The sequence below is a fragment of the Amphiura filiformis genome, chromosome 10 (genome assembly GCF_039555335.1).
Source record: "Amphiura filiformis chromosome 10, Afil_fr2py, whole genome shotgun sequence".
NCBI lineage: Eukaryota > Metazoa > Echinodermata > Ophiuroidea > Amphilepidida > Amphiuridae > Amphiura > Amphiura filiformis.
Genome location: NC_092637.1, coordinates 55,362,280 through 55,377,608, shown reverse-complemented (window position 1 = coordinate 55,377,608; position 15,329 = coordinate 55,362,280). Strand labels below are relative to the sequence as shown.

General features: G+C 38.1%; 1 protein-coding gene across 3 annotated transcripts; it reads left to right on the top strand.

The window, feature by feature from the left end:
- The first annotated feature begins 649 nt into the window (after positions 1-649).
- Positions 650-14,440, top strand: LOC140163040 (uncharacterized). Of its 3 annotated transcripts, none has more exons than XM_072186383.1 (12): positions 650-1,488; positions 2,227-2,580; positions 2,982-4,292; positions 4,577-5,008; positions 6,115-6,411; positions 6,857-6,967; positions 7,373-7,557; positions 8,223-8,336; positions 8,939-9,050; positions 10,045-10,141; positions 11,660-11,759; positions 12,841-14,440. In XM_072186383.1, exons 1-12 carry the CDS (start codon positions 1,431-1,433, stop codon positions 12,916-12,918), a joined length of 3,249 nt encoding a protein of 1,082 aa, XP_072042484.1. In that variant the 5' UTR covers positions 650-1,430; the 3' UTR covers positions 12,919-14,440. The 3 variants fall into 3 exon arrangements, with proteins under 3 accessions (XP_072042484.1, XP_072042483.1, XP_072042485.1); XM_072186382.1 differs by having other exon boundaries at positions 4,553-5,008; XM_072186384.1 differs by lacking the exon at positions 11,660-11,759 and having other exon boundaries at positions 4,553-5,008.
- The last annotated feature ends 889 nt before the right edge of the window (positions 14,441-15,329 follow it).

Genomic DNA, 15,329 nt, shown 5'->3' with positions numbered 1-15,329 from the left:
ACTAAAATGGTATGTACTGAAGACATGTTGAAATATATGGAATTCTGATATTACTCCCTATTCCAGAAAAATACAGCACTATTTTTTTGAATTTGAAATATTTGTGCAATTTGAAGAAAAATTAGCAAAAAATATGCAATTTTGCATGTTTTCTTACAATTGTAGTCACAAAATTCTAAGACTTGACACAAGTCTAAGCTTTCAAAATGTTGAGTATAGGCTAAGAGTTAGCTCAAAATTATAATATGTTATGTTATTTTTGAAAAGTCTTCCGGCTTGTTTGTAACAGCATACGAAAAACGCCCTAAAACACATGTTTTTGTCCAAAAATTTACCAAAAATGAAAATTTAACTTTCATTGTCATTAAAACTAATTAAAGGATTAGATTTAGCTACGTTTCATTTGGTAAAACGGAATAATATTTTTTTTTTGGAATGGGAAGTTATTACAAAATCTTGCATAGAGTCTGTACTTATCAAGGTTGGCACTGTTATTGTACTCTGAACGTTAGAAAATAATATATCCCATTGATGAAAATAGCAGGTTTAATTGGTCATAGAATACACCATTTAATGAGAAGAGCAGGTAGAATTGGGTACTCGGGGAAGATCATGCATCCTATAATGAAAACAACAGGAAGATATAGTGACATGCAATGGGAGTAAACCATAACTACCGATGACTATTACACAATAAACATTTTGATAACATGACGCATAACATAAACTACTATGAAGAGCTTATTTCCAAACAGTGTTAAGTCCAGTCCACAAACCCATGTTGCTGATTTACCTGTGCGATATTGCTATGTTGTGATGCTGTAGGTATTATAATTTCAGTTGGATGCACCATTACAAAGCAAGTAGTGCATGGACGCACAGTAACAATACTGTGTGAGGCCTTTGATTCCCAAATGGTAACAATAGTCTGCATATTGTTAACCAGCATTGTTGTGGTAAATATAGAGGTTATCCACGTTACTAATGTGTGACTTCTAACAAAGGCGCTGATTCTCGTAGTATTCCTCATTCAAACTAATTCAATGCACGATCTCGGAGTTATCTGCATGACTTTGGCGGGCTATTTTCAAACAGTCATTTTTGCACATGCAGGTACTTCTTTTGAAAGTCCTAAACAAGGTATAGCAGTCGTTGATAGGATATGCAGCTTATAGAACACGGATAACCTCTATTGGCTTGTTGATGGTACAACTCATTGTTGCTAATGTCAAACTTGTATAAATTGTGATTGTAAATGAGAAACTTGTGGTTGTGGAAATAAGCTCTTCATATCGGAACATCGTTTCCATTAGGAATCAGCGTACAGTATTAATGGTATTAGGAGAATTGAGTAGCAACAGACCACGTTATCAAATAGCTGAAAGCGTTGTTGATAATAAACGCCAGATATACTTTCATACTTCTGGAATATGGCGGGAATTCCAAGTTTTCTTATCTTGGTACTTCTTACTGGATGTACTAAAGCTGGTAAGTTTTAAAAGATATGAGCGATCAAAGAATTTCTAAAACAAGAGAAAACAAAAGGAAATGTTTCCTTTGTTTGGCTATATCTCAAAATCAATATTTCCGAGTTTCGACTGATTTTGCTTGATCGCATCACATTTTAACTCCCAAACCTCAAATCCGCCACTGGATATTTAAGGATAAGATATTGGAAAATCACATACAGATTTTGTGATAAATCCAAAATTATCTCTGTTTGACAAATTTACATGCTTATCAACAATAGCGTAGCTACAACCTTGGCGGAAATTCGTTGCCATACCTGCACGTTCTGGTGTTAAAAGCACGCAATCGGAACCAAATATGTGATAGTTCCGTATTATTTTGTATAATAGTTGCAAATGTATATTCAGCTTACACTCGCCCCTTCCCCACCCCCCATTTTTCAATGTTGGGAGACTGTAAAGTAGAAATGATGACGATTTTGTCCAAATCAACATTGCAATAGGGGAGCGGGGCAGGGTGCTGGCCAATTAACGCTTAGGTGTGGCAACATTTTTCGCCAAGGTTGTAGGATGTTTTCAGAGGAGGGCAAGGTGACTTTCAAAGGGGGCAAAATTTAACGAAAATGATCGACTATTTTCAAAAATGGTAAAAACGGCCTAAACATCTGTTAAATAATCCGGCGGCCAGCATCCCACAGGGAGGCAAGAATGAGGGGAAATGCTTATCAACCTTCCTGGTTTCTCTCGCCTTATTTAGATCTTAATGGTCAAGTTCGTCTTGTTGGTGGCCAGAATACAAATGAAGGCAGAGTGGAAGTATTTTATAATGGCAGATGGGGTACAGTATGTGCTGACTCGTGGGACGATGATGACGCAATGGTAGTCTGTCGTCAACTTGGATTTCCATCTGGTGATGCAAGAGCTGTTATCAGTACCCTGAGTCATTTTCTTTATACCAGTGCTGAGTTTGGACAGGGTACTGGACCAGTATGGCTGGATGGTGTAAGCTGTTCAGGATCTGAAAACAGATTAGATGAATGCAGGCATAATGGATGGGGAATTCAGAACTGTCATGGCCATTATCACGATGCTGGGGTCATTTGCAACGATGGTATGTATTTATTTAGGTCATGTATAGTACTCAGGACAAAATTGACTAAATATTCATCTTCTGTTTTGCCTGGTGTTAGGACACAATTATTGTCCTCAATGTGGCCCATTTTAGCCTTGAAATGACAATTTATTTGTTCGCTTCGCACACACTTGTACCTGTAAAGTTCTTTTAGTAGCAGATCAGTGGGACGATTTGGAAATTTTGATTTCCCCCACCTTGGCTCATAATAACAAGAATTATTTCTCTTCACCCTTCACCCCTCACCCTAGAAAATAGTACCACCCTCCTTCTAACTCTCTTTATGATTGTATCCATGAACGATCGGTCATGGCGTTCAATATTAAATAACCATGAACCACGTGATTATTGTTATTTCTTGTTATTCTTGTGTTCTACAGGTAAAGGGAAAGCGGTCACACCATTATACAAAAACTATGTCTTCACCTTACCTTGTTTACATTATTGTACTTACAAGGCACACGTGTTTATCACCACCTCCTCACGCTCACCAGTCTTTGCTGCTTTATCCATGATTGACTTCCGTGGTATCACAGGGTATGAAGTTAAGTACAACAATATCACCAGAGACCTTCCTGCCTCTATTCGAGTTCCTCACAGCGTCAGCAATAATGTGTTTATTTCATCTGCTAAGCAAAATTCGAAATATAAAACCTTCATCGTGAGGGCCTCAGATGACGTATCAGTGTATGTAATAGATAGCTGGTATGCGTCAGGAGATGCTTTCAGTGTCTTACCAACTTCACACTTAGGCACGCAATACTATATCGCATCGTACAATTCCTTCTTCGAAGGTGGCACATGGCCTACGTATCCGGCGTGCTTCATTATGTCATCGATCTACTCTGGTGAAACGTCTGTTAATATAACAACGCCAACAGGACAAGTTCACCAAGTCATGCTACAACAATATCAAAACTTTCGATTCAATGGGGCCGAACAAATGTATGACGATCTTTCAGGAACTCATATTCGAAGTGATAAGCCAATTGCTGTGTTGTCAGGGACTTTTGCAAAAGTACCTAGTGATGTAGATCATGAAGATGGCTTATTGGAGCAATTACCACCTGTACATAACTGGGGGTACAGATTTATCTTGACTCCATTTCTAAGTGTAAATTCTGGATATGTATACAGGGTATACACTGCAATCCATTCGGCTACATTACAAATGTCGGATGGTAATATTACACAAATTGCAGCCGAGTCCTTTCATGAAGAAGATGTCACGGGAGATATCATTGTGTCATTTACATCAGACCAACCCATTATGGTGGTACAGTACATGAAAGGTTACTCGGCTAACGTGGACACTGGCCTTGGATGTTGTCGCGGTAATCCATCAATGTTTATCGTACCACCAACAGCCTCGTTCACCAACATTGTCACATTCCTATCATTTCAATTTGCGTCGTGTAATTTATGCTATGACAATCATTACACGAGTGTTATAATAGCATGCGACTATGTTGATGAAGTTTTCCTAGATGAGTCACCTATGATGGAAATCAACTCCATAAATGTCCTTAAAACTCCCGACCAATCAATGTTCTGCTTACGCACAAGTGTGTCTGCTCAACCTCATACCGTATATCATACCAATCCAATGGCAAAATTCTATGTTACTGTATATGGTATGCATCACCTTTATGCAAAATCTTACGCCTTTACAGCCAACGGATTTGAAACAGGTGAGTTTTCCGGGGGTAGTTTACAACATAATCAGCCCAAATTGCTTCTCCTAACCATACTTTTGCCACCAAGTAATTGCAGTAGTAATAGTATTAGTATTCATTTGTTGTTTGAGTTGTGGTGGTAGTGTTATAATTTATCATCATCATCATCATTATCGTAATCATCATCGTCATCTTCATCATCATCATCATCATCATTATCATCATCATCGTCATCATCAACCATCATTACTTGTTTACATTATCGTCATCTCCAGCCACCAACCGGACCTCGTCACCAGCCACCTACCGGACCTCGTCACCAGCCACCAACCCAATGTTGTCACAAGCCACCAGCTCAACTTTATCATCAGCCACCAGCCCGATGTTATCATCAGCCACCAACCCAATGTTGTCACCAACCACCAACCCAACGTTGTCACCAGCCACCAGCTCAACGTTATCACCAGCCACCAACCCAACGTTGTCACCAGCCACCAGCTCAACGTTATCACCAGCCACCAACCCAACGTTGTCACCAACCACCAGCCGGATGTTGTCGTCAGCCACTGACCCCACATCGTCAATGTTGTCGTCAGCCATAAGCCCGAAGTCATCACTAGCTGGTTTCACATTGTCGTTATCTTGGATAGCCTACATCATAACAGTCGTGTCAGTTGGTGTAATAGTACTCGTTGCCTGCATCGTCTGTTACCGTAAACGTGACAATGCGGGTAAATATGTACTACCGTATTATATAAATGTATCACAATTCATAGACAAAAAATATATCACAATTCATAGACAAAAAATAAAATAGAATCAATCCAAATGTAAATTTGTATCTGTCTCCTGCTAGCAAATGCTAGATTAAGTTAAAGCCATATTATAACATTTGCTGAGGAGAACGCCCTCAAAAAAAAAATTTAAATTCTGGTTTTTACACGATTGTAATGTACTTTAGTCAATAAAGATATTCTGCAAAAATCAAGACTTTAGGTGCTGTAGTTTTGTCAAAATCCGAGATTTTGAATAAAACGATGGAACTGGCGTTTTATTATTACGATGGAAATATTAGTCGAACACGTATGCACAGTACGTACACGGCGTGCGGGATACACATACACACACACACCCCGAGGATCGTACCGTATTACAACCTCGGGAGTAACATGCATGGGCGCTAGTGGTAAACTCCAATTCTCTATGCTTTACCTCACTTGTTCGGCACAAAATTAAAAGGGGACATATCTGACAGTAAAAGCTAACATTTTATGGAAAATAAATATTCATCTATTTTTACAGAAATGTTATAATAATTATGGCTTTAAGGGTACATGCCCATGAGTTTCATTCAGGGGCGTGTTTGTAAAACGGCACAGCGCATTAGTAAAAAGAATAAAAAATACTAAAATTTTCACCGGGGTTCGAACCACTGCCAATTTCACTGAATGCTAAAGATGCCTATGCTGTGCCACGGTGACTGTGGTTAACATTCGGCGATTTTCAAAGATATACATATCAACACGTTTCTAGTGTATTGAAAATCATTTTGATTTTGATTTTGGTAGGAATACGGTCATAGAAAGACATATGACTCTACTTGTCTGTTTGTTTTTATCCAACAATCCCATATAGAACCAACTCTCCGTTAAATACTAATCTAGTTTTACAGAAATGTTATGTTATAATATGGCTTTAAGTGTAACCATGCAAGGTGTTTAACATCTGGATTATGTTTTGCAAATATACGCCTGCTGTATCCTCGAGCCTAGAACCTCATGTCAAATTGTTGAACTGGTTTTAATCAAATGTATCTATATATCTTTTATACGGCCAGGTCAAGTTGGGAAACTGGACAACGCTTCAAATGACGAAATCCAGCTCCTCCACCTAAATCCAATTCCTGACCACGAAGTCAAACTCAACCCAGTCCCTAATCGTATTTCAATGCAAACAGAGCCTGTCGCTTCTTTGCCACCTCAACACCCTATGCAAGCGTCCGACATTACATACGATAAGCTTCGATTTGTCAAGGAATTAGGGAGTGGTCAATTTGGTACAGTGTGGTTGGCTGAAACAATGATGATTACAAGATCAGGCATGGTAACAAAAGTGGCGGTGAAAACTGCTAAAGGTACTGTACAAGATAAATAGTGATTAGTGAATTATTTCATAATTCGCAGGCTCAATCGGAAATAACTTTTTTGCGGTAATTCTAAATTGGTGGGACTCTTATCAATTTCGAAATTTTCAAGATCGAAAAGTGTAATGTTTTTAAGGGAACAAACCAAAAGATCGATGACGTCCTATAAACGAAACTAGTTTCGTTTAGGGGGAGGGGGTAAAAATACTCGATTACGTTTGTACAAAAACATCGGTCTAAAAAAGGGTGTCATTATTATTATGTCAAAATTTTCAACATTTCATTATTACGTTTCTGGCAGGGAGGGAGGGGGCGGCTGAGGAACGAAACCAGTTACGTTTAAAGGACGTCATCGATCTTTTGGTTTGTTCCCTAAGCTATTTTACAGTTTCCTTCAGTGAAAGTTAAATTAGATGATCTCTCATTTTACCTGTAGAGGGCGCACCACCATCTGTAAAAGAAGACCTCATGAGAGAGCTGAATGTAATGAGAAAGTTTACACCACATCCGAACATTATAGAATTCCTAGCAAGCTGTGTTGGGGGAGGTAATGTGCTTTCTTTTCCAAAAGCAATAGATAATAATAATGTAAAAGTTTCGAACAAGTCTTCAGCACTCACTTTTTTGTTCCATATATTTATGAGAAACCATTCTCCGTCATCAGCGGGTGGTAGCTGAATATTGACTGGTTGGTCCTTTATCCACTATACTGTTTTGCACAGTTTCTTTCTCATGTCAATCACTCTAAAGGCCCAGTGCCCTCGTACTCCTTTGGATTTAGAGTTTTGACCAAAGTTGATCCCAGGCATTATTGCCCTTCGCCACTTTGTCCTATCCAATTTAAAGTCAAAGGTCATTATGGCTAAAATATGATTTTGAATATACAAGTTCTGCCAATCGATCTCATTCCGCCAATCGGTCTAATTTGTTGGGGTTTTTGGGGTCTTTGAAGACTCCCTTTACATAATTATAGAATATATGGCGAGAGGCACCCTGCGCCATGTTCTTCAGAGCAGTCGTCAATTATATGATGCACATAGAAGTCAACGAGATACGCAGTCCAGCTTGTCTCAGACTCAATTGATGCTATTTGGACAGCAGGTTGCAACAGGGATGGAGTACGTAACTTCCAAGAAGGTGAATATATTTTACAGGTTGTAACAAGCAAATTTAGAAAATAGTATTATGCAAAAATGCCACTATATTGTATTAAATTTTAGTCACAGAGAGTATGAACAGTACAAGTTGGCTATAAGAAATACAATATGGTTTAATAAAACAAGGCGTACAGTATGATAAAGTAGTGGCGCGGCTAATAGGGAAGGGAGTGGGGTATCCCAGTACATATCGCTACATGCCAGAAAAAAACATATATACCGTAAAAGCTCGATAGTTAGCACATGTGCTTACTATCGAGCGCTATGAAATTGTACTATAGTCCGGCGTTTTACGAAATGAGCTCATGGGGTTGAGACACAAATTTGCAGGTTTACTTGTTCGTATATAACTATGTGTATCAATGATTTGCTCTAAACCCTTTACACTTTTGTGGATGGGGCTCTTCATGTTTGCATGTTTTAAACGCGCTCGATAGTAAGCATTATGCTAATCGAGTTTTTACGGTACTTGATTTTGGCTCACTTTATCATTAAAGTCTGGTGGTTCCATACGCAACATAGTTGCAAAAAGTAAGTTCCAGCATTAGATTTGTTTCCAAACTCTGATGTAAAGATTTGATGCCAATCCATTTTATCATATAGTCATATGCCGTAGCTATTTGTAAAAATAAACTTTCATTTCAGTGTGTACATCGCGACCTAGCTGCCAGGAATGTTCTCGTTAGTGAGGATCTCGTCTGTAAAGTGTCTGATTTTGGTTTGGCTCGAGAAGAAGAAGAATATCATAGAAAGTCAGATGTGAGTACTAATACAGTGGTTTGGTCAAATATATTATATTGCCAACTGTAATTCGTGGTTAACACTGCATACGGACGAATATGGGATTACTATGAACTATCCCTGCAAATCTTTGTAGTTCCTTTATGCGCGATTCACAGATTTATAAGTGGGTAACGACCAAGACAAACACGGCTTAGTACTGGCACCGTGTAGTCAGAGTGATACAGATGAATGCGAACGAATGTATTGCCCTGCATTATATGTGCGCTGTAACTCTGAATATCGCACCATTGTGAGGTCAGAATTTGAGCTATTATTGATTTAAGTATTGGACTGTGCAATTGGATATTAAGCTTGGCCTTTACCCTGGAATTACGGAAACTTTTGGGCCTCATAACTGGAAAATTGTTAGTCTAAAGTATACAAGCTGCTTAAAATAGAGGTTAACAGATCAGGGCTACAGAATTAAGGAACCCATTGAAAAAAAATAGTGAGTCCTGTTTAGGCTAAAGTGGGTCCTGGTCTCGAATAAATTCAGGTGAATCAGGACCTACTTTTTTCTCAAACTGAGTCCTGGTTGAAAAGCTCTAATTATGATTATTCCATATATTATTTTCCAGATGAAGCTTCCATTACGTTGGATGTCCATAGAGTCTTGGGCTGATGACATCCATACAAAGGAAAGTGATGTTTGGTCTTTTGGAATTCTTTTATGGGAGATTGTTACACTGGGTAAGTTAATGTTACAAGTACAAACTATAACAATAAAAACCAATAATGTGGTGAACGTAGGCTGTAGCGTTCGCATCTAAAGTAGGTATGTCCACGGTTTGAATAAGGGCATAGCCTACATGCTGTTAGGGTCACGTTTTACCTTTGCTTGTTTTTAATGCTCTCTGTGCTAGCCATAGGTTTCAACATAAAAAGTTTTGAGATTTTATCAAAATATCAAGAGCTATCTCCAGAACCGCCTAACCAATACTGGGCTTCTTTGTACTCATTTCAATGCATTTTACATGATGATGTCGAATATGGTCATGACAATGTACAATTATGAACTTTGAAAATAAAATTGGGCTATTCCAGAAAATAAGTGCACACCCCCTATAGAGGAGTAACTTTTCAATCAAAGAAATGTCTGGATTTCCAAGTCTGCTTTCTGAAAACGACTGGAATTCCAGTTGCAAATGTCACTTGAAAAGCCTGGAAATCCAATAAAATGAAGGAAAAATTACGGAAATGTCCAAAATGGGCTCTCAAATTGAGGATGTCTGATTTTGAACTATTTTTCTGCTGGATTTTTTCGCCTTTTGGCACTTTAAAAGTCTGGATTTCCAACAGTCATGACTGGACAAAAAGTCCGGATATCCGAACTCCTCTATAGGGGGTGTGCATCTATTTTCTGGAATAGCCCATTGGAACTTGTCGTCTGTAGTCGACACCCGTGTACGGAGAGGGTTAAGTGCTAGAATGATCAGAGCAGCTCAGTACCCATTACTTACAAGCAAGTCGAAGTGTGCTGAGGTTTGCGGATGAACATCTAGGCGTTGTGCCTGTGCGCAGCGCACTATAAACCACTGCGCTTTGTTCATGATTGCCTGAATGTCATTTTATAGGCATTGAATTTTTCACGCAATATTATGGAGCCCAAAAAATAGCAGGACCCTCGTAAGATGATTTATACTTTCATATTAATTTCGTTTTCCATTTTTAACTTAAACTAAAGGTGCCAGACCTTATCCTGGCAGGGGTACCAGAGCTGTCATACGTGATGTTCAGAGCGGGTTTCGGATGCTGAAACCAAGGCACTGCTTACAGGAATTGTAAGTTAAATGCCTTATTTGATCTTATTTGCTCAAAATCTATATAATTTGATTTGTCATTCGATTCGCCATCCGTTTTACAGGAGAAACAACCAATACATGTACATGTTCATCTGGTCTGGTTCGGGGTTTTAACAAATACGTGCCCGCTCGTCCTTTTAGCCAAATACATGTAGATAAATAAAATTAAAAAAACACTGATTTCCATTAAAGCCATATCGTGTGATTTGCTCCACAGCAACGCCCTCAATTTTGTACTAAAATACCAAGTGAAATATAGTTATGATACACCCAAGGATCCCCGATTTTATTCAGTGTTCAGCGATCGAGTGATGGCTGATACGTCTTGTGCATCTGTAAAGGCTGAGTCAAAAAGAAGTAAACTCATGTTTGAGGGGCTGTAACTAGTTTGTAACTAGAGATCTGTAAGGAATCTGCTATAAATGAAAATATCATTACAAGGAGCAAACTCCGTCTGAATAAAAAAGGAATTGTTGCAATTGCTCACAGCAAACTAAAGTTATACCCATTTGAATACAACCACCCATTTTTGTAGCTGCACACGGTTTCACTTCCCAAGTACCTATATATTGATTGGTAAGGCGCGATATTCAAATGCAAATAAAGTTACATGACAGGTGTGGTTTCCATCAATAATTCCTACATGTTAAAGGGTTCTTTTCAATATGAATTTTACCTCATTGCACTACATTATAATGAAACGGGCCAAATGACAACATGGCACCACAATTTACCGCACAGGAGCGCACGTTTCTGTCAACGAAGTATCATGAAACTTTTGTTTGTTTGTTTGTTTGTTTGTTTTATTTCTTCTTTAACCTGGGACACTCAATCAGTTAAAAACACAATTAATCATCTGTTCTTCCTTGAGGCCCAGGGAAGTTCAGCGTCTTTTTCGTCTCTAAATTCCCACAGCTAATCGGATTCCATGTAAGGGAGCAGTATATAAGAATGTGAACAAGTTCAATGTGCATGGGACACTAAGGAACAGACAGCCGGAAGCTTCAGGCAGACCACGAACTGACATAGTGCACATTGCTAGAATTAGACATGCGTTACAGGAAGACCCAAAGATCAGCTCGAGACGCAATCCTTTACCCCAACATTCCCCAATCAAGCTTTTCCAGGATCGTTTGTAAAGATTTGAATTGGTATCCCTACAAACTACAGTACCGTCATGGACTTTGTTGAATATCAATTAAAAGCAAAAGTTGTCATTTGGCAAATTCCGGTGTCCGTGTGCTCTTTCTGATTATCGCGTAAAAAGAACTAGGTCACGCAGTTTGACCAGCAAATGAGGTGCCGATGTGATGATGACGTGATTCAATTAGCCAATCAGAACCCCACTTCCGTGTACGCCATAAACTTGCCAACTACGCCAAATTGGCAAACCAATAAAATATCACTTAAAAAAAAATCATAATATGCCCGAAGTCGTACAATATTGATTTAATGAAAAACAAAAACTAACTTATATGTTTCTATGTTTTTTGTTAGGTATGACATAATGAGTGCTTGCTGGCTATCCAATCCACATGAGAGACCATCATTTCCGGAGATTATCCGGAACCTGGATAGAATCATAGAAATGAAATCAGTAAGTTGAATAGGGTACCTTAGAAAACACAAAACCTATATCAACTGGACTCACGTGTTATTGGTGTGGCTATATTGCAACGCTCTGTGGATATATCAGCTACTACTAGAATCGCGATTAATTATAGACGCATCTTCAACCAGACTATGAATGCCATGAGGCTAAAATCACGCCTAAGATTGTACTCCTAAGATTGTACGTCTAAGATGCATATACACCAGGCGCAAAAAGAAACTCGTCAGTTATAGTCATCCATGCTGTTCAACAACCTGATAATTTTGGATTATTCTGAAATATACATTTTGTTAAAAGGGCTTTGTTTCTCATTTGACACCCTGTTCGTGAAAATCGAGCAAGAATTGACCAAGATATGCGTCTCCAAACCCTCAAACCCCAAAATCAAAAGTAGCAATTTTAACGATTCAATTGTGCATGTTACATTGTGTGCTTTATTGATTGGCCCATGGTGCTTGTGTGAAATAAAACGATGCGTTCCCATTGAAAAATTACCAGTTTGTTGATCGAACAGCAAGGATGACTGTAACTGACGAGATTCTTTTTGTGCTTGGTGAAGTGGAACGTCCACTGGCTCTTTGAGTAATCGCCATTTGTCTTGTCTCGTAGTCCACGTCTAATTTGACGGGAACAGTCCATTAAGGGACAATAGTCCGAAAATAGTCAAGGTCATGTTTAGGGTTAGTATTAGGGCTTAGGTTATAGGTTAGGGTGAAGTTTATGGTTATGGCTAGGGTATAGGCCTAATGATTATGGTTCATAATACTTTTATTGACTTCTCGGACTATCGACCTGTAACCATTTCTATAACATTCTGACAGACCTGGATATTCTAATACTGTGATTTTTATAGTATTTGCTCTTTGTAATTGTGTTTACCCTTGCCTGAGATCGGTATGGATCTCAGTTGATCTTGGGGTTATATGTTCTTCTTCTTTTGTTAATAAAGATGATTAAATAAAATAAAAAAATCGCATAGTTGTTGGAAAACTTGAATATGTAGGCATTGTTAATATTATAAGTGCCTAATGTGTTTTTTATTTTGCTATCAATCAAATAATTTCAGGACTACCTGTTACTTGACGAGATCGACGAAGACGTTTATCACAATCATGGTGTGATTGACGAAGATGAAAAAGTTTAGAAATCAGGAATCGAAATCACCGGAATATAACGCAAAACTTTGACAGAAAGCGTTTTTAATGTCATGGTTTATAAATGGTATATAAATGATATATAAGTTAATAAAAGCGTATCAGTTTGTACAAAATAATGCACGCGTACGGAGATGTTAATGTTTCTATAATGTACGAGGCCGGAAGGGGGTACATTAGACGCATCAATATCTGAGTACAATATTGCACTATTTTGTACAATTTATCGAGCAACAACATGAACCCAATAGGCCTATATTTTAGCCCTTTTTTGACCCCTCGTGTTCAGCATAGAGGGCATTGACATAAAAAATGAAACCAAATTCTGGTTTTATCCTTTGAGGTGTAAGAATGCCAGAAAACATTGATTCCACTAAAATGTAGGAAAGCTAGATGCTAACTCAAAAATCACCCCCATTGCGCCACGTACTAATCGTACATATTTATACATAAATCATGATTTGTATTAACATGAGAGCTCAATTGATAGGTTTTCCACATCTTATCTCTTCAGTGACCGTACTCCCTTTGCTTGCTACATTTCAGGAAAAGAAGGTTGGCACACTTTGCCTGTCTTTTGGTATATCTCTGCCCCGCTCTCCCAATTCAATGTTGGACCAAGCCATTTTGTCAACAGGTCCGTGAGACCCTCCAACATTGAAAGATGGGGAGTGGGGAAGGGTGAGATATAGGCGGAGTCTGTATTTTACATATATTGCATGCATGTTTCACTCGCCTCTCCAATTTTGACAGGGCACGCATTTCCATTGTTTAGTGCAAGTGTGCCAACTTTTTTTTTCCTGGATTGTAGCTCCCCAAGCTCAAATGCTTAACAGGGAGTCAATGGAAACGTTATCCCAGAAACTGGATCTGGCTAGAACTGGTTCCAGTCACTCGTGCCGATGAGGGGGATCAAGCCAAAGTCTGGCCTGTGATTTGTCGTCCAGATCTCGTGATGATTCAAAACCTGTTTTTTTTTTTTTGTATAATATTTGAAATATGCATTTATAAATTTAGGGATATTTGGACATGTGAAATTTTATGGCATCGAAATAAAATTGGTCTTCATGCTATTGAAATCACATCCTATCAGTTTAAATAAGTTTGTTTTTGCATTGTATCAGGAGGGTGAAAGTGCATAGGAACAATGCCGGAAACTACGTCACGCTATTGTTCGACTTAAACTACATCATTTTTAACCCCTTCCGTTTCCGTTAATACAGCTTTAGTCTCCTCCACCTTCGCAACACGGTACGTGGAGTGACTGGAATCACAATGACAGCGGAGGAGAATACTAGTTGGTCAGACAATTTAATTCTATCAAGCATATAATACCTGAACAATCACCGTCATTTGATCGATTTACTACAGAATATATTGTATACACAAAATATAATTTTAAAATTGTAAACCTGTTAACTTATATACTTGTGTACTAAAGTATAAGGACACGTGAATAAAATCATGTAGAAGACAAAATGGCCGCTAATCCGCCTATTGTCTAGACTTAAACTACATCTTCCGGTTTGTTACGTAATACTAGGATGCCATGCCCTGATTGTATGTACATGGTTTGTGGACAAAATAATGTCAGGTCGTTTCTCTATTCTATTTGTCTCAATACATTGCCACCATTTTTTCTTTGATTTGGAATTTTGTTGGGATCGTCGTACACTACTAGGAAAACCAGAGGGTGAAAACTTCAATCATAACACCAGATCAGAAGTGGAGGAAAATCATCAACTTGTACTTGGTAGAATTAGTAGAACTTTTGCTCTGAACTGTAAAAAAAACCGCATTCGATTTTTAAGCTTCCTGATGTTCTTTTCATATTAAATTTCATCAATATCAGGTACTGTAAAACCTCGTCTAGAGTGTTTTTGATGAAAGTTAAATTAATACGAAACAGTTGTAAATATGCCAATTCAAAAAATTGGTCTTACAATAATATTTGTGTGCATACGCTTGTATCGGTAATTTGTTTCCTGAAACTGAATAATGTTATAATTTTGTAGATGAATGGCGCCTGGATTAATTTAGCTGTCATCAAAAGCACTCTATATGCTTGTAGACGAGGTTTTACGGTGTGCAATCTTCATAGTCAAGATATACTGATTGTACAAAAGGAGAATTTGCTTGTCTATTAAATGAATATTAGTCACCAAATAATTATTGGCTGACTTTGGTTTTTTTGTTCTAAAACATACTGTGAAAGATTGTCAAGGTCTATTACACACTACGTTTTCACGACGTTTGCTGACGTTGTACTAGTATATAATTATTATAGGTTGTCATCTACGTAAGACAACATCATCACGTACCTTGTTTGTTTGTTTTTTGGTTTTTTTCTACGTTGTAAATACGTAAATTTGTGAACTCGTATTCGTGTTGTGACAACGTT

Bases quoted from the DNA above. Each gene is read 5' to 3' on its own strand.
- LOC140163040 (XM_072186382.1), top strand. From the start codon at position 1,431: ATGGCGGGAATTCCAAGTTTTCTTATCTTGGTACTTCTTACTGGATGT. The intron at 2,581-2,981 runs GTATGTATTTAT...TGTGTTCTACAG, and splicing joins TGGGGTCATTTGCAACGATG to GTAAAGGGAAAGCGGTCACA. The intron at 9,051-10,044 runs GTAAGTTAATGT...CTTAAACTAAAG, and splicing joins ATGGGAGATTGTTACACTGG to GTGCCAGACCTTATCCTGGC.